We start from the raw sequence: 22,872 nt of genomic DNA on the forward strand, positions 1-22,872 counted from the left end.
TGGGAAAATGGGATAATGGGGAAATGGAGTAATGGGATGGGATAATGGGATAATGGGAAAATGGGATAATGGGAAAATGGGATGGGATAATGGGATGGGATAATGGGAAAATGGGATAATGGCATAATGGGATAATGGGATGGGAAGGGATGGGATGGGATCAATGGAATTTATGGGATGGAATTTATGGGATGTGATTGTGGGATTGATGGGATCAGTGGGATGGGATCGATGGGATCAATGACAAAAATGGGATCGATGGGATGGGATCAGTGAGATCAATGGGATCAACGGGATAGGGTGGGATGGGATCAGTGGATCAGTGGGATAGGATGGGATCAATGGAATGGGATGGATGGGCTAGGATCAGTGGGATCAATGGGATGGGACTTTCCCACGGTGCCTGCCCTGCCTTTCTTTAGGATTTCTCTCTCCCCCATTTCCCACTGGCCTCCATCCTTGTGAAACCTTTGCAAACTCCCACCCCATTCCCATTCCCACCCCATTCCCACTCCCACCCCCATCCCCACCCACCCGAGTGCGTCCTCAGGTGCCCGCTGAGGGCGTCGCGGCGCCGGCAGGCGTAGGAGCAGAAGGGACACTTGAAGGGCTTCTCCCCCGAGTGCAGCTTGATGTGACGGAGCAGGTTCCCCTTCTGGGTGAAGGAGGCACCACACTGCTGGCACTGGAACGGCCTCTCCCCTGGAAAACCCCAAATTCCCAATGGGATCATCCCCAGGGAACCCCAAACCCCTGCACTGCTGGCACTGGAACGGCCTCTCCCCTGGAAAACCCCAAATTCCCAATGGGATCATCCCCAGGGAACCCCAAACCCCTGCACTGCTGGCACTGGAACGGCCTCTCCCCTGGAAAACCCCAAATTCCCAATGGGATCATCCCCAGGGAACCCCAAACCCCTGCACTGCTGGCACTGGAACGGCCTCTCCCCTGGAAAACCCCAAATTCCCAATGGGATCATCCCCAGGGAACCCCAAACCCCTGCACTGCTGGCACTGGAACGGCCTCTCCCCTGGAAAACCCCAAATTCCCAATGGGAATGAATCCTGATCCCAAAATTCCCAATGGGAATGAATCCTGACCCTATTAATCCCAACCCAAACCCTAATGGACTCCTTTGGAATTCTTGAAATTCCCAAATGGAAAACAGTTCCTGAGCCTGACTGGGAGGGAATGCAGCCCATCCCTCACACATCCAACTCCTGAATTCCCAAATTCCCAAAGCCCAGATCTCATAAATCCCAAAATCCCCATTTTTTCCCATTTTTTCCCATTTTCATCCTGTTTTACCCCAAAATTCCCAATTTTCCCCCCGTTTTTCCCCAATTTTTCCCACTTTCATCCCATTTTTCCCAAAAATTCCCAATTTTTTCCCCGTTTTTCCCCACTTTCATCCCATTTTTCCCCAAAATTCCCAATTTTTCCCAATTTTTTCCCCATTTTTTCCCACTTTCATCCCGTTTTTCCCCAAAATTCCCAATTTTTTCCCCGTTTTTCCCCACTTTCATCCCGTTTTTCCCCAAAATTCCCAATTTTTCCCCCGTTTTTCCCCGTTTTTCCCCACTTTCATCCCGTTTTTCCCCAAAATTCCCATTTTTCTCCCATTTTCTCACCGCTGTGGCTGCGTTTGTGCCCCATGAGCACGTTGGGCCCAATTCCAGAATTCCCAAATTCCCAAAGCCAGATCCCATTCCCAGAACTCCCATTTACCCCAATTTTTCCCACTTTCATCCCGTTTTTCCCCAAAATTCCCATTTTTTTCCCCGTTTTTCCCCATTTTTCCCCACTTTCATCCCGTTTTTCCCCAAAATTCCCAATTTTTTCCCCGTTTTTCCCCAATTTCCCCACTTTCATCCCGTTTTTCCCCAAAATTCCCAATTTCCCCTCCCGTTTTTCCCCAATTTTTCCCACTTTCATCCCGTTTTTCCCCAAAATTCCCAATTTTTCCCGTTTTTCCCCATTTTTCCCACTTTCATCCCGTTTTCCCCCAAAATTCCCAATTTTTTCCCCATTTTTCCCCACTTTCATCCCGTTTTTCCCCAAAATTCCCAATTTTTTCCCCGTTTTTCCCCACTTTCATCCCGTTTTTCCCCAAAATTCCCATTTTTCTCCCATTTTCTCACCGCTGTGGCTGCGTTTGTGCCCCATGAGCACGTTGGGCCCAATTCCAGAATTCCCAAATTCCCAAAGCCAGATCCCATTCCCAGAACTCCCATTTACCCCAATTTTTCCCACTTTCATCCCGTTTTCCCCAAAATTCCCAATTTTTTCCCCATTTTTCCCCACTTTCATCCCGTTTTTCCCCAAAATTCCCAATTTTTTCCCCGTTTTTCCCCATTTTTCCCACTTTCATCCCGTTTTTCCCCAAAAATTCCCCATTTTTTCCCCGTTTTTCCCCACTTTCATCCCGTTTTTCCCCAAAATTCCCATTTTTCTCCCATTTTCTCACCGCTGTGGCTGCGTTTGTGAACCATGAGCACGTTGGGCCCAATTCCAGAATTCCCAAATTCCCAAAGCCGGATCCCATTCCCAGAACTCCCAGAATTCCCGATTTTTTCATTTTCATCAAGTTTTTTCCCCATTTTTCCCCACTTTCATCCTGTTTTTCCCCAAAATTCCCAATTTTCCCCCCGTTTTCCCCCATTTTTTCCCATTTTCATCCCGTTTTTCCCCAAAATTCCCAATTTTTCCCCCGTTTTTCCCCATTTTTCCCCACTTTCATCCCGTTTTTCCCCAAAATTCCCAATTTTTTCCCCGTTTTTCCCCACTTTCATCCCGTTTTTCCCCAAAATTCCCATTTTTCTCCCATTTTCTCACCGCTGTGGCTGCGTTTGTGCCCCATGAGCACGTTGGGCCCAATTCCAGAATTCCCAAATTCCCAAAGCCAGATCCCATTCCCAGAACTCCCATTTACCCCAATTTTTCCCACTTTCATCCCGTTTTCCCCAAAATTCCCAATTTTTTCCCCATTTTTCCCCACTTTCATCCCGTTTTTCCCCAAAATTCCCAATTTTTTCCCCGTTTTTCCCCATTTTTCCCACTTTCATCCCGTTTTTCCCCAAAAATTCCCCATTTTTTCCCCGTTTTTCCCCACTTTCATCCCGTTTTTCCCCAAAATTCCCATTTTTCTCCCATTTTCTCACCGCTGTGGCTGCGTTTGTGAACCATGAGCACGTTGGGCCCAATTCCAGAATTCCCAAATTCCCAAAGCCGGATCCCATTCCCAGAACTCCCAGAATTCCCGATTTTTTCATTTTCATCAAGTTTTTTCCCCATTTTTCCCCACTTTCATCCTGTTTTTCCCCAAAATTCCCAATTTTCCCCCCGTTTTCCCCCATTTTTTCCCATTTTCATCCCGTTTTTCCCCAAAATTCCCAATTTTTCCCCCGTTTTTCCCCATTTTTCCCACTTTCATCCCGTTTTTCCCCAAAAATTCCCCATTTTTTCCCCGTTTTTCCCCACTTTCATCCCGTTTTTCCCCAAAATTCCCATTTTTCTCCCATTTTCTCACCGGTGTGGCTGCGTTTGTGCCCCATGAGCACGTTGGGCCCAATTCCAGAATTCCCAAATTCCCAAAGCCAGATCCCATTCCCAGAACTCCCATTTACCCCAATTTTTCCCACTTTCATCCCATTTTTCCCCAAAAATTCCCCATTTTTTCCCCGTTTTTCCCCACTTTCATCCCGTTTTTCCCCAAAATTCCCATTTTTCTCCCATTTTCTCACCGCTGTGGCTGCGTTTGTGCACCAAGAGCACGTTGGGCCCAATTCCAGAATTCCCAAATTCCCAAAGCCAGATCCCATTCCCAGAACTCCCATTTACCCCAATTTTTCCCACTTTCATCCCATTTTTCCCGAAAAATTCCCCATTTTTTCCCCGTTTTTCCCCACTTTCATCCCGTTTTTCCCCAAAATTCCCATTTTTCTCCCATTTTCTCACCGCTGTGGCTGCGTTTGTGCCCCATGAGCACGTTGGGCCCAATTCCAGAATTCCCAAATTCCCAAAGCCAGATCCCATTCCCAGAACTCCCATTTACCCCAATTTTTCCCACTTTCATCCCATTTTTCCCCAAAAATTCCCCATTTTTTCCCCGTTTTTCCCCACTTTCATCCCGTTTTTCCCCAAAATTCCCATTTTTCTCCCATTTTCTCACCGGTGTGGCTGCGTTTGTGCCCCATGAGCACGTTGGGCCCAATTCCAGAATTCCCAAATTCCCAAAGCCAGATCCCATTCCCAGAACTCCCATTTACCCCAATTTTTCCCACTTTCATCCCATTTTTCCCCAAAAATTCCCCATTTTTTCCCCGTTTTTCCCCACTTTCATCCCGTTTTTCCCCAAAATTCCCATTTTTCTCCCATTTTCTCACCGCTGTGGCTGCGTTTGTGCACCAAGAGCACGTTGGGCCCAATTCCAGAATTCCCAAATTCCCAAAGCCAGATCCCATTCCCAGAACTCCCATTTACCCCAATTTTTCCCACTTTCATCCCGTTTTTCCCCAAAAATTCCCAATTTTTTCCCCGTTTTTCCCCGTTTTTCCCCACTTTCATCCCGTTTTTCCCCAAAATTCCCATTTTTCTCCCATTTTCTCACCGGTGTGGCTGCGTTTGTGCACCATGAGCACGTTGGGACCGATGCACACCATCCCACACACGTCACATTTGAGTTTCCCGTTGGGAAGGCGAATCCCGCCCGGGGAATGCGGCTCCGGAAAAGGCTCCGGGAATTGTTCGGGAAAAGGCTCCGGAAGGGAATCCTCGCCCAGCCCCTCCTTGTCCTCCTGGGACAGCAGGCGGCCCTGGGACTCCTCGTCCGAGGACATCTCCACCTTGATGGAATTGGCTGGAATTGGGGGAAAACGGGATCAGGAGAGGGGAGAAAATGGGAATGGGAGAGGGGAAATGGGGAAAAATGGGATGGGGAGAGGGAAAAACAGTGGGAGGGGGAGAGGGGAAAAAATGGGATGGGGAGAGGGGAAAAAAATGGGATGGGAGAGGGAAAAAAAATGGGATGGGGAGAGGGGAAAAAAAATGGGATGGGGAGAGGGGAAAAAAATGGGATGGGAGAGGGAAAAAAAATGGGATGGGGAGAGGGAAAAAAAATGGGATGGGAGAGGGAAAAACAATGGGGGGGGAGAGGGAAAAAAATGGGATGGGGAGAGGGAAAAAAAATGGGATGGGGAGAGGGAAAAAAAATGGGATGGGGAGAGGGGAAAAAAAATGGGATGGGGAGAGGGGAAAAAAAATGGGATGGGGAGAGGGGAAAAAAAATGGGATGGGGAGAGGGGAAAAAAAATGGGATGGGGAGAGGGAAAAAAAATGGGAAAAATGGGAGGGGGAGAGGGAAAAACAATGGGAGGGGGAGAGGGAAAAAAATGGGATGGGAGAGGGAAATCAAAATGGGAAAAATGGGATAAGGAGGAGGGAAAAAATGGGATGGGGAGAGGGGAAAATGGGATTAGAAAATTACAGGGTGGGGAAATGGGAAAAATCGGATTGGGAGAGGGGAAAATGGGAAAAATGGGATGGGAGAAGGGAAAAAATGGGAAAAATGGGATGGGAGAGGGGAAAAAATGGGAAAAATGGGATGGGAGAGGGGAAAAAAATAATGGGATGGGAAAAATGGGAAAGAGCGGGAAAAAACGGGATGGGAAAAAACGGGATCAGGAGAGAAATGGGATGGGGAGAAAATTTCAGGATGGGAAAATGGGAAAAATGGGATGAGAGAGGGAAAATGGGGAAAAATAGGATGGGGAAAATTCCAGGATGGGGAGAGGAAAAAATGGGATAAGAGGGAAAAGTGGGAAAATTCCAGAAATGGGGAGATGGAAAATAGGGAAAAATGGGGAAAATTCCAGGGGTGGGAAGGAATTCTGGAATGGGATTTATTCCAGCGGGAATTGATCCTAAAAATCCTTCACTGAGTTTTCTCCTGGGATTTATTCCCAAGAATTGGGCAGGATTTGTTCCTAAAGGGAATTCTGGGGTTTCTCCATGGATTTATTCCCAGGATTTGTTCCTAAAGGGAATTCTGGGGTTTTCAGAATTTTTTTTTTTTTCCCATGGGAATTGCTCCCCAAAAGACCTCACTGAGGTTTATCCATCCAAGAAACATGGAAAACACCTGGAAAAATCCTGGAAATTCCCTCAAAAACCCAGGGGAAAAAAAAAAAAAAAAAAAAAAAAAAAAAAGTGGGAAAAAACTTCCAGGAAAAAAAATCCCAGGAAAAAAAATCTCTGGGGGAAAAACTCTGGAAAAAAGTCCAGGAAAACTCCTCAGGGAAAAAAAAAAAACTCCTTAGAGAAAAACAAAAAACTCTGGGAAAAAGTCACCAGGAAAAGCTCCTGGGAAAAAAAAAATCTGGGAAAGAACTCTGGGATAAGAATCTCCCTGGGAAAAGAATAATAAAAAATAAATCCTCTTGGAAAAATCTCTGAGAAAATTCCCTGGGAGAAAAAGTCCTGGGAAAAAAAATAACAAACCCCCCCCCCCAAAAAAAAAAAAAAAAAAAAAAAAAAAAAAAAAAACCAGGAAAAACTCTTGGAAAAAAAAAATCCCAGGGGAAAAAAAATCCTGGGAAAAGACTCCAAGAAAATTTCATAGGGAAAAAAAAAATAAAAAAACAGGGAAAAAACTCCCAGGGAAAAAAAGTCCAGAAAAACTCTCGGGGGGGAGGAAAAAAAAAAAAAATAAAAATCAGGCAAAAAATTCCAGGGGGGAAAAAAAAAAATTCCTGGAAAAAATCTTCAAGAAAAACATCTGGGGAAAAAAATCCTGGGAAAAAAAAAAAATCTGGGAAAAGTTTCCCTCTCCTCACTCCCAAGGAATTTCTTCATCCTGCTCCTTTCCCGAGGGAAAAGCCAGGAAAACTTTGGGAAAGAGTCAAAATCTGGGATTTATGGGAAGTTTTGTTCCTGTTTTTCAGAAGGAGAAAATTCCCAGGAAAATTCCAGGCTGGAAAAAAACCAGGATCCAGGGGAAAAAATTCCTGGATTCGCTTCCTAAATCCCAATTTTCAGCTCGGTGGATCCCAAAAAACACCGGGGAACATCCCGGAGATTCCTTGGAAAAACTCAGGAGGGGAAAATTCCTGTTGGGAATGTCAGGAATGTCAGGAATGTCAGGAATGTCAGGAATGTCAGGAATGTGGCTTTTCCCTGGAGAGGGGAGGGGGAGCATGGGAATCTGGGAATCAGGAATGAGGGATTTGGGGATTCGGGGAATTTGGGAATCTGGGAATTGAGGGTTTGGGAATTTGGGGATTCGGGGAGTTGGGAATCTGGGAATTTGGGAATTGAGGGTTTGGGAATTTGGGGATTCGGGGAATTGGGAATCTGGGAATTTGGGAATCTGGGAATTGAGGGTTTGGGAATTTGGGGATTCGGGGAGTTGGGAATCTGGGGATCAGGGATTCGGGAATTCAGGGATTTTGGGGATTTGGGAATTGGAAAATTGGGAATTCAAGGATTTTGGGGATTTGGGAATTCAGGGATTTGGGAATCAGGGAATCGGGAATTTGGGGATTTTGGATTCAGGGATTTTGGAATTGGGAATTCAGGGATTTGGGAATCAGGAAAGGGATTTAGGGAAGGGATTTGGGGATTTGGGAATCAGGGAATTGAGGGATTTGGGGATCACAAATTTGGGAAAAGGAATCAGAGGAGGGATTCAGGGATGGAATTGGGAAAGGGATTTGGGAATCAGGGCTGGGATTCCTTCCTTCCCCCACAGCTTTTCCCTGGAATTCTGTCTGGGATCATTCCCAGGGAATTCCAGCTGCAATTCCAGAGGCATTCCTGGTTTTTTGGTATTTCCCCCCCCCCACCCCCCCCCACCCCCTCATTCCCTCCGGGAATGGTTCAGTTTTTCCAGGGAGTTTCTCCTCCCTCGGGAATCTGGGAATTCCCAGGAATCCAGGAGGGATCACCCCACATTCCAGAGGGATTATCCCACATTCCAAGGGTGGGAAAGGCCGAGTCACCCTCTGGAATGTCGAGATTCCAGAGCTCCCGGGTGTTTTCCAGGACAAAAACAAGGAAAAAAAAAAAAAAAAAGAGGGATGGGACTGAATTCCCAACCAATTCCCAGAGTTTTTCCCATATTCCCTCAGATTTTCCCATATTCCAGAGGTGTCACCTTTTGGAATTCCAACATTCCAGAGCTCCCAAGTGTTTTCCAGGACAAAAATGAGATTAAGAAAATGAAGGATTGGAGAGAATTCAAGAGCTTTTTTCATATTCCAGCAGATTCCAAGAGTGGGAACCCTTTGGAATTCCAAAATTCCAGAGCTCCCAGGTGTTTTCCAGGAAAAATGTGGGATAAAAAAAATGAGGGATGGGAGTGAATTCCCAGTGAATTCCAGGGATTTCTGCTCCTGAAATCCTGGAATTTAGGATTTATCCCATCCCAATCCTGGTTTTCTCCTTCCCTCCTTTTCCCTTGGCAAACAAAGCCCTGGGAATATTCCAGAATATTCTGGGAATTTTGGGAATACTCACTGGGAGAGTGTGGGGGCGAATCCGGGGAATATTTTGGGAATATTTAGGGAATTTTGGGGGAATATTTGGGGAATATTCACTGGGAGAGAGTGGGGAATTTTGGGATATTCCAGGAATATTTTGGGAATTTTGGGAATATTCACTGGGTGAGTGTGGGAACGAATCTGGGAAAATTTGTGGAATATTTGTGGAATATTTGGGGAATATTCACTGGGAGAGAGCAGGGATCAGCTGGGGGAGGGGGGGAATCCTGGGAATATTTCAGGAATATTCTGGGAATTTGGGGAATTTTGGGAATACTCACCGGGGGAGCGTGGGGACGAGCGGGGGCTGGGCGGGCTCCGGGCTGCCCCTCCCCCCACGGCCGAGCGGAATTCCTGCTCCAGGGGGGAATCCCCACGGCCTTGGGAAAACAGGGAATGGGCTCAGGGCCAGGGGTTGGATTCCAGAGGGAAATTCCGGATCCCCAACCTCCCCCCATCCCAAAATTCCCCCCATCCCAAAACTCCGATCCTAAGATTTCCCCCCCCATCCCAAATTTCCTCCCCTGATCCCAAATTTCCAACACCCCCCCCCATCCCAAATTTCCTCCCCTGATCCCAAATTTCCAACACCCCCCCCCCCCAATCTCAAATTTCCTCACCCCCATCCCAAAATTCCGATCCCAAATTTTCCCCCGTCTCAAATTCTGATCCCAAATTTCCAACCCCCCCATCCCAAACTTCCCCATCCCAAAATTCTGATTCCAAATTTCCCCATCCCAAGTCCCAAATTTTCCCCCATGCCAAATCCCCCCAATCCCAAATTTTCCCCCCTCCCAAACTCTGACCCCAAATTTCCCCATCCCAAAATTCTGATCCCAAATTTCCCCATCCCAAATCCCAAATTTTCCCCATCCCAAATTTCCACCCCCCTCCAATCCCAAATTTCATCACCAATCCCTAAATTCTGATCCCAAATTTCCCCCCCCTCCAAATTCTGATCCCAAATTTCCAAGTCCCCCCAAACCCAAATTCCATCACCAATCCCAAAATTCTGATCCCAAATTTCCCCCATCCCAAATTTCCCTCCCCCCAATCCCAAAATTCTGATCCCAAATTTCCAACCCTCCCCCCCAATCCCAAATTTCCAGCCTCCTCCATCCCAAATTTCCCTCCCCCCATCCCAAATTCCTCCTTCCGTGGGAACTGCCAGATTTTTTTTTTTTTTTTGGGGGGGGGGGGGGGGGGGAGAGGCTGGAAAATTCCCCTTGGAGCAGCTGGGAATGCGATTTCCAAACTTTTCCGGCCCAGCTGGAATTTTTGGCTGGGAACAACTCCCAGGAAAAATCACCCTGGGAGCGGCTCCGGAGTTTCCCAAACATTCCCAAACTCTCCCGAGGGGGGGAGGGGGGAGGGTTGGAAAATTCCCAAATCCCCAGGAAAAGCCTGGGAAAGGCCGGGAGGAGCAGTTCCCGCTCCTCGGGAATGTTGGGAATGTTGATCCCGAGGGAGCCGGGGGGGGGGGGGGGTTTGGGGTGGGGGGGGAGGGGGGTCAGGCCTGGATATTCTGGATATTCCAGGGGTGAATTCCCGGGGAGGGGGGGAGAAAAGAAAAAAAAAATCGGGATTTTTTTAAAGGGTCGGGTCTTTCCCAGCTCGGGAATTGCAGAATTGCCAAATTTCTCCTCTCCAGGATCCTCAAATCCACCTCCAGAATTCCCAGATTCTCTCTCTGAAATTCCCAAATTTCTCCTCTCCAGGATCCTCAAATCCACCTCCAGAATTCCCAGATTCTCTCTCTGAAATTCCCAAATTTCTCCTCTCCAGGATCCTCAAATCCACCTCCAGAATTCCCAGATTCTCTCTCTGAAATTCCCAAATTTCTCCTCTCCAGGATCCTCAAATCCACCTCCAGAATTCCCAGATTCTCTCTCTGAAATTCCCAAATTTCTCCTCTCCAGGATTCCTAAACTCCCCCTCCAGAATTCCCAGATTCTCTCTCTGAAATTCCCAAATTTCTCCTCTCCAGGTTTCCCACATTCTCTCTCAAAAATCCCCAAATTTCTCCTTCCCTGAATTCCTAAATTCCCTCTCCAGGATTCCCAAATTTCCCTCCAGAGCTGATCCAGGGGCAAATCCAGAGGGAAAATTCCCTCTCCAAAGAGCCCCCAGTGGGGCTGGGTTTTTTTTTTTCCAGCTCAGGAATTCCAGAATTCCCAAATTTCCCTTTGGAGCTGCATCTGATTCCCTGGGTACCTCTGTTCCCAGGGAATTCCAGGATCCCAAAGTTCCATTCCAGGATCCCTAAATCCCTTCCCATGGAATAAGAGAATTCCAGGATCCCTAAATTCCATTCCAGGATTCCTAAATCCCTTTCCATGGAAAAAGGGAATTCCAGGATCCCTAAATTCCACCTCTGGCTACTCCAGGGGCAAATCCCAAATCCCTGGGAGTGGGACAAGAGGGATCCTTGGGATGATCCTGGAGCCTCATCCCGATCCCACCCGGCTCAGATCCCACTCCAGGGGCTTTTTCCCATGGAAAAAGGGAATTCCAGAATCCCTAAATTCCATTCCAGGATCCCTAAATCCCTTCCAGAGCTATTCCAGGGGCAAATCCCAAATCCTTTGGAATGGGACAAGAGCGACCCCTGGGATGATCCCGGCGCTGTGCCCTGATCCCACCCGGCTCCCACCCGGCTCCAAGGGCTTTTTCCCATGGAAAAAGGGAATTCTAGAATCCCAAAATTCCATTCCGGAATCCCTAAATGCCATCCTGGAGCATCTCTGGTTACTCCAGGGGCAAATCCCGAATCCCAAATCCCTCGGAGTGGGACAAGAGGGAACCTTGGGATGACCCCGCAGCCTCATCCCGATCCCACTCGGCTCCGTGGGAATTTCCCTCCCAGCACAGGGAATTCCAGAATCCCTAAATCCCTTCCAGGGCTATTCCGGGGACAAATCCCAAATCCCAAAAATCCCTGGGAACAACCTTTGGTATGATCCCGGAACCTCATCCCGATCCCACACGGCTCAAACCCAACTCCAAAGGATTCTTCCCATGGAAAAAGGAAAATCCAGGATCCCTAAATTCCACCCAGAGCTATTCCAGGGGCAAATCCCGAATCCCAAAAATCCCTGGGACCGACCTTTGGGAATCTCCTGGAGCCTCATCCCGCTGCCAGCTCGCTCCGCTCCCAACCCCGACAATTCCAGCAGCTCCAAATCCCCAAATCCCGGAGGCGCTCCGGGAATCTCCGGCTCCTCCCAAATCCCTAAATCCCTAAATCCCACCTCGGGGAGTGGCCAAAGCTCTCCCGCTTTTCCCTCCTCCCTCATTCCAGCCGGGAATTCCTGAAATCCCTTCCCTTCAATCCCCTCCCAGCTCAACGGCGGCGCCTTTTCCCACACCCCGGGAGTTGAATTATCCCGGAATTCCGATTCTCCCGGGATTTTTTTTTTTTTTTTTTCCTAAATTTTTTTATCTCGTGCCGGGAATTGTGCCGTACCTTGCGGGAGGAATCCCGGAGATCCCTGGATCGGGATTCCCGGGAAGCAGCGCGGGATCCCGGGAGGGCGCAGGGCGGCGCTGGCGGGGCGCACGCAGCCGCTCACCTTCCAGGAAGAGCAGATTCCTGGAATCCAGGGAAAATCCAGCTCAGGAATGGGAGAGGGAGGGGAGGAGGAGGGATGGGAATGTGGGAAGGAGGAAGGGAGGGAACGAGGGAGGGATCCCAGGTTTTTTTAGTGGGATCCCAGAATTTTAGTGGGATTGGGACAGAGAGCAGAGAGAGAGGAACGGGACATTCCCAAAAGGCAGGAACTGGGAATGGAGCCGGGAATGGGAGAGGGAGGGACTGGAATGTGGGAATGTGGGAATGGCCCAGAGCAAGCGTGGGATCCCAGATTTGAGCAGGATCCCAGAAATTTCAGCGGCATAGGAATGGGAAATGGGACATTCCCAAAAGCTGGGAACCGGGAATGGAGCCGGGAATGGAACCGGGAATGGGAGAGGGAAGGAGGGAGAGGGGTGGGAACGTGGGAAGCAGGGCAGGATCCCAGAATTTTAGTGGGATCCCCAAATTTTAGTGGGGTCCCAAAATTTTAGTGGGGTTGGGACGAGCCCAGGGAGAAACGGGACATTCCCAAAAGGCAGAACTGGGATTGGAGCCGGGAATTGCCCCGGGAATGGGGCTGGGAATGGCAGGGAGAGAGGAGGAGGGAGAGGGGTGGGAATGTGGGAATGTGGGAATGGCTCAGAGCAAGCGTGGGATCCCAGATTTGAGCAGGATCCCAGAAATTTCAGAGGGACAGGAATGGGAAATGGGGCATTCCCAAAAGCTGGGAACCAGGAATGGAACCGGGAATGGGAGAGGGGTGGGAATAGGGGAAGGAGGGCAGGATCCCAGAATTTTAGTGGGACTGGGAAGGAGAGGGAGAAATGGAACATTCCCAAAAGCTGGGAACTGGGAATGGGAGAAGGAGGGGAGGGGTGGGAATGTGGGAATGGGAATGTGGGAAGGGAGGAGGGAGGGCGGGATCCCAGATTTTAGTGGGATTGGTTTTGGCCAAAAGCAGGAACTGGGAATAAAGCAGGAACTGGGAATTCCACCGGGAATTGCCCCGGGAATGGGAGAGGGAGGGGAGGAGGAGGAGGAGGGGGGTGGGAATTTGGGAGGGAGGAGGGAGAGAGCGCGGGGTTTAGATCCCAGATTTCAGTGGGACGGGGATGAGAAACGGAGCATTCCCAAAAGGCAGGGAGTGGGAATTGCACCGGGAATTGCACCGGGAGGAACTGGGAATGAGGCAGGGGAGGAGGAGGGAGAGGAAATGTGGGGAGGGAGGAAGGAGAGAAGGAGCGCAGGGCTTAGCGGGATCCCAAATTTCAGTGGGATCCCAAATTTCAGTGGGACGAGCAGAGGGAGAAATTTGGCATTCCCAAAAGTCAGGGAGTGGGAATGGAACCAAGGAATGGGAGCCAGGAAGGGGAGGAGGAGGAGGAGGAGGAGGAGGAGGGAGAGGGGTGGGAATGTGGGAAGGGAGAGGGAGCGCGGGGTTTGGACTCCAGATTTCAGTGGGATCCCAAATTTCAGTGGGATGGGGATGAGAAACGGGGCATTCCCAAAAGGCAGGGAGGGAGTGGGAATGGAACCGGGAGGAGCTGGGAATGAGGCAGGGGGAGGAGGAGGGAGAGGGGAGGGAATGTGGGAATGTGGGAATGTGAGAGCAGGGACGGATCCAGGGATTCACAAGAATCTGGGATGGATCCAGAGGCTCAGGAAAGATCTGGGATGGATCCAGGGAATCAGAAGGATTCAGGGATTCTCAAGGATCCGGGAAGGATCCAGGGAATCAGAAGGATCCGGGAAGGATCCAGGGATTCTCAAGGATCCAGGGAATCAGAAGGATCCAGGATGGATCCAGGGATTCTCAAGGATCCAGGATGGATCCAGAGGCTCAGGAATGATCCAGGACAAACCCAGAGGCTCTCCCCTCCCCCCATCAGGAATGTGGATCCAAACCCTTTTTTTTTTTTTTTCTCGGGATCAGCACTCCCGGGATGATTCCAAACCCGGAAAAATTCCCCTCCCTCCTCCTCCCCCTCCTTCCCAATCCCTGCGGGGCAATTCCAGCCCAGCCCTGGGAACATTCCAAACTTCCCTGGGAACATTCCAAGCTTCTCCCTCATGGAATTTTCCTGGATCTCATCCCCTCCCTCCTGCCAGGCTGGAATTTGAACCATTCCCGCCCCTCCTGGAAATTCCAGCCGCGATCCAAGCGGGAATTTCCCACCCTCTGGCTCCCAAATTCCCAGTTTTCCCCCCCAGTTCCCGGTTTTTCTCACCCCTGGGAAAAATTCCCTGGGGATTTTCCAGCCCTGAACATCTGCAAGTTGTGGGGGGAAAGTGCAAAAAAATTCAGGAATTTCTGCTGCAGCTGAGGGGAAATTGGGATGGATCCCACAAAACTTGATCCCGTCCTGGGATTTTGGGGCTGGATCATCCAAATTCCCTCAGGGAATCCCCAAAAAATCTGGGGAAATCCAGGAAAAATCTGGGGGAAATCCAGGAAGGGGCTGAGATCCCAAAACCAGCCTGCAAAATCCGGGAAAAATCCAGGGGAAATGTGCGGAAAATCTGGGGAAAAAATTTCCAGGGGAAATCTGGGAAAGAATCCAGAAAAAAATCTGGGAAAAAATCCGGGAAAAATCCGGGGGAAATGTGTGGGAAATCTGGGGGAAAAAAGTCTGGGAAAAAGATGGGAAAATCTGGGGAAAAAAATCTGGGAAAATTCTGGGGAAAAAAATCTGGGAAAATTCTGAGGAAAAATCCAGGAAGGGGCTGAGATCGCAAATCCAGCCCCAAAATCTGGGGGGGGGGAAAAAAATGGGGAAAAATCTGGGGGGAAATTCACGGAAAATCCGTGAAAAGTCTTGGAAAAGTTTGGGAAAATCCTGGAAAAACCCTTACCTGTGATGTAGGATCTGGCGTTGCAGTCCTCGATGTCCATGGCTGCAGAATTCCCTGCAAAAGGAGGAAATTCCCTCAGGATTCCACACTTTTCCATGGGGGGGAAAAAAAAAAAAAAAAAAAAAAAAAAAAAAAATCGGGATTTTTGGGAAACGGCGACGCCGGGAAAGCCCAAATCTGATCCTGGAATCTGAACCCATGGAAATTCCAGAGGATTTCAGGGTTTTCATAGATCCAATTGCTGGGAAATTCGGGGATGTGGAACTGAGGGGGCTCTAATTAGCTATTGGCTATTAATGAGCTAATATTTCCATACTAATTGGTCATTAATTGATGATTATTGGGTGCAAATTCATTGTTATTCGGTGTTATTTACTAATTTGGTGTTAATTAGTCTTTAACCAGACGTTAATTGGACATTAACTGCCTACTAATTGTTTGTTAATTGGCCCGTTATTAACGAATTCGGTTGTCATTAAGCTAATTGGGCAGTGATGGGTAATTATCGGGCTGTTAATTGGTCGGTAATTAGCAATCGGTTATGAACGGGCTGGCGAGGAGCTGTTAATTGTACGATGAGCTATTAATGGTTTATTAACGAGCCGTTAATTGGTTATTAACGAGCTATCAGGGAGTCATTATTTGGGTGATGAACGATTAATGGGATAAGAATTGGCTGATGAGGAGCTGTTAATTAGTTATTAATGAGGAATTAATTAGGAGCCAGAGCTGCTCACCAGTACAGGGGGAACAGCCCGGGGTAATCCCGGGGACAATTCCAGGTTGGGGGACAATCCTGGAATTAAGGACAACCCCAGGATCAGGGACAATCCCAGTCCTGGGGACAATTCCCAGGATCAGGGACAATTCCTGGAACTGAGGATATTCCAAAATCAGGGACAATCCCAGTCCTGGGGACAATCCTGGAATTAAGGACAACCCCAGGATCAGGGACAATCCCAGTCCTGGGGACAATTCCCAGGATCAGGGACAATTCCTGGGACTGAGGACATTCCAGTCCAGGGGACAATCCCGGGATTAATGACAATCCTGGATCAGGGACAATCCCAGTCCTGCAATCCCAGTCCCGGGGACAATCCCAGGATTGGGAACAATCCTGGAATTAAGGACAATCCCAGTCCCGGGGACAATTCCCAGGATCAGGGACAATTCCTGGAACTGAGGATATTCCAAAACCAGGGACAATCCCAGTCCCGGGGACAATTCCCAGGATCAGGGACAATTCCTGGAACTGAGGATATTCCAAAATCAGGGACAATCCCAGTCCCGGGGACAATTCCCAGGATCAGGGACAATTCCTGGGACTGAGGACATTCCAGTCCAGGGGACAATCCCGGGATTAATGACAATCCTGGATCAGGGACAATCCCAGTCCTGCAATCCCAGTCCTGGGGACAATCCCGGGATTAAGAACATTCCATCCTGGGGACAATCCCAGTCCTGGGGACAATCCCTGGACTGGGGACATTCCAAAATCAGGGACAATCCCAGTCCCGGGGACAATCCCTGGATTGGGGACATTCCAAAATCAGGGACAATCCCAGGATTAGGAATAATCCCGGAATTAAGGACAATCCCAGTCCTGGGGACAATCCCAGTCCTGGGGATAATTCCCAGGATTTGGAACATCTCAGGATTGAGAACATTCCACCCTGGGGACAATCCCAGTCCTGGGGTCAATTCCCTGGATTGGGGACATTCCAAAATCAGGGACAATCCCAGTCCTGCCATCCCAATCCTGGGGACAATTCCTGGGATTGAAGACATTCCAGTCCTGGGGACAATCCCGGGATTAATGACAATCCTGGAATTAAGGACGATCCCAGTCCTGGGGACAATTCCCAGGATTTGGAACATCCCAGGATTGAGGACATTCCACCCTGGGGACAATCCTGGAATTAAGGACGATCCCAAAGCCAAGGACAATCCCAGGATTTAGGACAATCCCAGTCCTGGGGACATTCCCAGCTGGCACAGAGAATTCCAGGCACTCTGGAATTCCCTCACTCTGGAATTCTCCTTCCCACCCCTCCATCCATTTCCCTAACGTTTGGCATTTTGGGAATTGCGGCTGGAAAAAATCCATCCCAGAATAAAAAAAAAAAAAAAAATTAGGAATTTTACCTGGGGACCATGGGGAGAAACGGAATTCCTCAATCCCAGTGGAATAATAAAAAAAAAAACAAACAAGAAAAAAAAACCAGGAAAAATCGGAATTCCTCAAACCAAATGGGCAGGAAAAATTGGGAATTCTCAGTCCCAGAGGGATAAAGGGATGGGAAAACTGGAATTCTCAATCCCTGAGCAGGGAATACTGGAATTCCTCATTGCCAGATTTTTAAAAATCCAGGGGGAAAAAAAAAACCAAACAAACCCAAACCCCATCAGCTCTCCGGGAACCACATCCAGGATTATTTTCCCAAATTTCTGCCAGAATCCAAAGCCTCCCAGGCAGGGGCTGGAATGAAAACTCCCAAAATTCCCAAAAATTCCTCCATCCCCACGGCAACACCCGAGCCCATTCCCGATTTTTTTCAATTATTATTTTTTTTTTTTTTTTTTTTTAGGGAATGACTCCAATTAAAGCAAGGCGGGCAGAGGGAGAAATTCCCAGGATAAATCCCCGGGATAACCAGGACACGGATCCAGGGCTGAACCCCTCGGGAATCCCAGCTGGAATTAGGGCAGTGCTCTCTCTCCTCCTTCCCAGAATTCAGGACTTTTCCCCACTTGGGAAAAAAAAAAACAAAAAAAAACAAAAAAAAAAAACAGAAAACCCACAAAAACAAAAACCCCAAATCCATCGGGAAAAACTTCATTTAACCCCCCCTCCCAATCCCAATCCCAATCCCGAGGAATTCCAGGAGATCCCAGGAAAAAAACCCCTCAGATCCTGCCCCAGCTATAAAATTCCATGGATTTTCCCACTTTTTTTATTGCACATCCCAGTCCTGAAGAATTCCGGGATGAGCTCAGGAAAATCCCCTCACATCCCATCCCAGACTTTTAAAATCCATGGATTTTCCCGACTTCTCCCACTTTTTTTTTTTTTTTTTCCCCTCCCTATCCCATGATTTAAAATCCACGGATTTTCCCACTTTCCCCCCCCCCCCTTTTTTTTTTTTTTTGTTGTACCTGAAGCTCCGGGAGATTCCCACTGGAATATTTTTCCACCTCTGGATGCAGCAAAATCGCCCCCCCCCCTCCCCCCCCCACCCCCCACCTTCCCGGACCCGATCCCACCGGGAATTCCGATGGATCCCGGCCCCAAAAATCCCCCCAAAAAAATCCCAAATCCCGTTTTTCCCGGGATATCCCAGCTCGGATCCGAGCTCCTCTCGGCGCTGGAAGCAGCAGGAAAAGATTTTTTCGGGAATAAACACCTCCGGATAAATTCCCTGAGCTTCCCTTTTCCAATCCCAGTTTCCTTTCCAAGCCCCGTTTCCGATGGAATTTTTTTTTTTTTTTTTTTAGGTTGGATTTTATTATTTTTTTTTTCCCCGACTTTTTTTTTTTTTTTTTGACGCTGGAGAAAAATTCCCAGAAGGTTTTGTCAGCGGAAAAAAAGTTCCATGGAAAGCCCCATCCCACGAACATTCCCAGAGAAAAAAAAAAAAAAAAGAAAGAAAAAAAGAAAAAAAAAAAAGCAAAGGAAGTGGCTCTGGGAAGAGCCCGGAGTGGGCGGGAATGACCAAAAAAAAAAAAAAAATATCCTTGGAAAAAAATAAAAAAATAAAAAGGAAAAGAAAATAAATTAAAAGAAGCGCTGGAATCCGTGAGAGAGAGAGAGAGAAAAAAAAAAAAATCCCGGATTTAAAAAAAAAATAAATTAATTAATTTTTAAGGAATGAATGAAAAACTTTCGGAGCTCTGTCCTCACCTGCGGCTCCGCTCGGAGATCCCTGGGAATGGAAGAATTCCAGCTGGGAATTCCGAGCAGCCCCCCGAGCAGGCCCCATCTGGAATCCCGGAATTTTTTTTTTCCTTTGGGAAAATCCTGCGGGCTCGGCCAATCCAACTCCATCCCCCCCCTTCCCTTCCCTTCCTTCCCTTCCCGGCCCTGCCTGGGAGACGATCCCAGATTTTCCCCCCACATTCCCAGGGCGTTTTTCCAGGAATTGAGAGCAGGGAGGCTGCGATTCCCAGGCTGTGCAGAGCTGGAAAAACCGGGAATGGAATCCTGGATGAAACCCAGGAAAAAAATTAAAAAAAATAAAAAAAAAAAAAAAAAAAATTCTTACTCTTTGCAAAGGTGGAAAAAAACAGGGAATTAAATCCTGGATGAATATCCATTCCCAGGTTTGGAACAGGCAGAAAACAGGGAATGAAATCCCAGGAAAAAATCCCAATTCTCACTCCTTGCAAGGCTGGAAAAACAGGGAATTAAATCCTGGATAAATCCTGGATAAATCCCCACTCCCAGCCTTGGAACAGGCAGAAAACAGGGAATGAAATCCCAGAAAAAACCCCAATTCTCACTCCTTGCAAGGCTGGAAAAACAGGAAATTAAATCCTGAATAAATCCTGGATAAATCCCCACTCCCAGCCTTGGAACAGCTGGAAAAACAGGGAATGAAATCCCAGAAAAATTCCAGTTTCCAGGCTTTGCATAACTCAATAATCAGGGAATTAAATCCTAGGAAAAAAAAAACAATTCCCACTCCTTGAAGGGCTGGAAAAACAGGGAATTAAATCGTGGATAAAACCCTGGGAAAAAAAAAAATCCTACTCTTTGCAAGGGTGGAAGAAACAGGGAATGGAATCCAGGATGAATATCCACTCCCAGGTTTGGAACAGGCAGAAAACAGGGAATGAAATCCCAGAAAAAAACCCCAGTTCTCACTCCTTGCAAGGCTGGAAAAACAGGGAATTAAATCCTGGATAAATCCTGGATAAATCCCCACTCCCAGCCTTGGAACAGCTGGAATAACCAGGAATGGAATCCCAGGAAAATTCCGATTTCCAGGCTTTGCATAACTCAATAAACAGGGAATTAAATCCCAGAAAACCCCAATTCTGACTCCTCGCAGGGATGGCAAAAACAGGGAAATAAATCCTGGATAAATCCTGGATAAATCCCCATTCCCAGCCTTGGAACGACTGGAAAAACCGGGAATGGAATCCTGGATAAAACCCAGAAAAATCCCCACTCCCACCCCTTGCAGGTCTAGAAAAACCAGGAATGAAACCCCAGAAAAATTCCAATTCCCACTCTTTGAAGAGCTGGAAAAAAACAGGGAATTAAATCCTGGATAAATCCTGGATAAATCCCCATGCCCAGCTTTGGAACAACTGGAAAAACCAGGAATGGAATCCATGAAAAATTCCAATTCCCATCCCTTGCAGGGCTGGAAAAACCAGGAATGGAATCCTGGATAAAACCCAGGAAAAAAAATAATTCCTACTCTTTGCAAGGGTGGAAAGAAAAAAGGAATTAAATCCTGGATGAATCCTCATTCCCAGGTTTGGAACAGGCAGAAAACAGGGAATGAAATCCCAGGAAAAAACCCCAGTTCTCACTCCTTGCAAGGCTGGAAAAACAGGGAATTAAATCCTGGATAAATCCTGGATAAATCCCCACTCCCAGCCTTGGAACAGCTGGAATAACCAGGAATGGAATCCCAGAAAAATTCCGATTTCCAGGCTTTGCATAACTCAATAATCAGGGAATTAAATCCCAGAAAACCCCAATTCTGACTCCTCGCAGGGCTGGAAAAAACAGGGAATTAAATCCTGGATAAATCCCCATTCCCAGCCTTGGAACGACTGGAAAAACCGGGAATGGAATCCTGGATAAACCCTGGATAAAACCCGGAAAAATCCCCATTCCCACTCTTTGCAGGGCTGAAAAAACAGGGAATGAAATCCCGGAAAAATTCCAATTTCCAGCCCTTCCACAACTCAAAAAACCAGGGAATTAAAGTTTGGATAAATCCTGGATAAATTCCCATTCCCACCCTTTGTAAGGCTGAAGAAGCAGGGAATGAAATCCCAAAAAAATTCCAATTTCCAGCCTTCCCACAACTCAAAAAGCAGGGAATTAAAGGCTGGATAAATCCTGGATAAATCCCCATTCCCACCCTTGGCACAGCCCAAACCCCGGGAATGCAATCCCAGATAAATCCCGGCTAAATCCCAGTTAAATCCCAGTTAAATCCCAGTTAAATCCCAGCCCGGGGGCCCAGCGCTCCCATGGAAATCGGGAATGTTATTTTTTTTTTCCACCCCCCCCCCCCCCCCAAAAACAAAAATCCCTGCTGGGAGTAACTCCTCCCTCCCCCCACCCTTCTCCCTGCCAGGAAAATCCACCCCAAAAAAAATCCTGGGAAAACCGCGAGAATTCCTGGCTTTCAACTCCAGGGATCCGCCTCAAATTCCAAACTCAAATTCCAACCCAACCCTTCGGGATTTTTTTTCCTTTCTTTTGTCCTCAGGATAAAAACAAAAAAAAAACCCAAAAAAACAAAAAACAAAAAAACCAAAAACAAAACAAAACAAAAAAAATTAAACAAAAAAGAAAAAGGAAAAACAATTCCAGGACATTCTGGGATAAAGCTCCAGCTGCTCCATCCAGGGTTTTTTATTTTTTTGGGATCAATCCCGGGAAAAGCTGGAAAAAAAACAATTCCAGGACATTGTGGGATGAAGCTCCGGTTGTTCCATCCCGGTGGTTTTGGTTTGGTTTTTTTTTTTGTTGTTGTTTGGTTTTTTTTTTTTTTTTTCCTAATTTAAATTCCAAACTGGAGCAGCTCCCTCGGGAAGAGATCCCAAAAAAATCCTCGCTCCCGTGCCCTTGGATAACCCTGAAATTCCCATGGGATGAAGGGAGATGGAAAAATCCTAAAAAATTCCCGTGGATCCCAGAGAAACCCAAAGGGGAAAATCCCGGTTTTCTGCCACCCATCCCGGGAATTCCCACGGGAAAATTCGGGAGGTTTTCGGAACGGGGTTGGGAATTTCGGGTTATGACGGAAAATTTTCCCAAAATTCTTGGGAATGGGAGGGGATTCCAGCTGGAAAAGGGAAAATCCCGGGGAGCGGAGCTTGGGAACCCACCCCTAAAAACCAAAAAAATTCCCAAAAAAATTCCATTATCCCAAAAAAAAAAAAAAAAAAAAAAAACACCCCAGGCGGGAGCCAGGAAAAGCCCCAGGAATTGGGGAGGGTGGGGGGAGATTCCCGTGAATGTCATTCCAGGGATTCCATGGAATCCTTAAAAAGGGGGGGAGGGGATCAAACCCTTCCAGGGGTTTGGGGGGGGAGGGGTCCTAATCCCACAGGGGGAGCCCAAAAATCAGAGACCCCCAAAAATCAGAGACACCCCTAAAAGGGACAGGGACCACCCCCCCAAAATCAGAGACCCCCAAAAATCAGAAACCCCCTAAAAGAGACAGGGACACCCCAAAAAATCAGAGACCCCCAAAAAGGGACAGGGACCACCCCCCAAAAATCAGACACCCCAAAATCAGAAACCCCCTAAAAGAGACAGGGACACCCCAAAAAATCAGAGAACCCCCCCCCCCCGAAAATACAGCCCTGAGAATGCTGGGGGAACAGAGACCACCTACCCCAAAAAATCCAGACCCCCCAAAAACAGAGCTGACACCCCCGGGGGAACACGACCCCCACCCCAAAATTCAGAGCCCGCCAAAATCCCCTCAGGGCACACAGACACAGCCCCCACCCCCCCCAAAAAAAAAAAAAAACAAAAAAACACAGAGCTCGCCAAAATCCAGCCCTGAGACCCTCAGGGGGACACGACCCCCCCAAAAAATCCAGCACTGGGACCCTCAGGGGGACACGACCCCCCCCAAAAATCCAGCCCTGAGACCCTCAGGGGGACACGACCCCCCCAAAAATCCAGCCCTGAGACCCTCAGGGGGACAC

The 22,872-nt window shown here is 47.9% G+C and overlaps 1 protein-coding gene across 5 annotated transcripts in view; it reads right to left on the minus strand.

Annotated features, from left to right (window-relative positions):
- The window catches only part of IKZF4 (IKAROS family zinc finger 4), a 38,867-nt gene that overhangs the window by 15,195 nt on the left and 800 nt on the right, over nt 1–22,872 (minus strand). For 3 of the 5 annotated variants that reach the window (XR_009934067.1, XM_062510940.1, XM_062510939.1), the window contains exons 1-6: nt 17,110–18,073; nt 14,965–15,018; nt 12,004–12,129; nt 8,819–8,917; nt 4,610–4,858; nt 535–702 (exon numbers count right to left, since the gene is read on the minus strand). Coding sequence is in view for 4 of the 5 variants with exons in the window: in XM_062510940.1 (XP_062366924.1) it covers nt 535–702; nt 4,610–4,858; nt 8,819–8,917; nt 12,004–12,129; nt 14,965–15,004 (682 nt within the window). In the remaining variant the exon portion in view is untranslated. Of the gene's footprint in view, nt 1–534; nt 703–4,609; nt 4,859–8,818; nt 8,918–12,003; nt 12,130–14,964; nt 15,019–17,109; nt 18,074–22,872 lie in introns of those variants that run through there. The other 2 variants (XM_062510941.1, XM_062510942.1) reach the window with 2 other exon arrangements.

Source organism: Cinclus cinclus, chromosome 30 (genome assembly GCF_963662255.1).
Source record: "Cinclus cinclus chromosome 30, bCinCin1.1, whole genome shotgun sequence".
Lineage (NCBI taxonomy): Eukaryota > Metazoa > Chordata > Aves > Passeriformes > Cinclidae > Cinclus > Cinclus cinclus.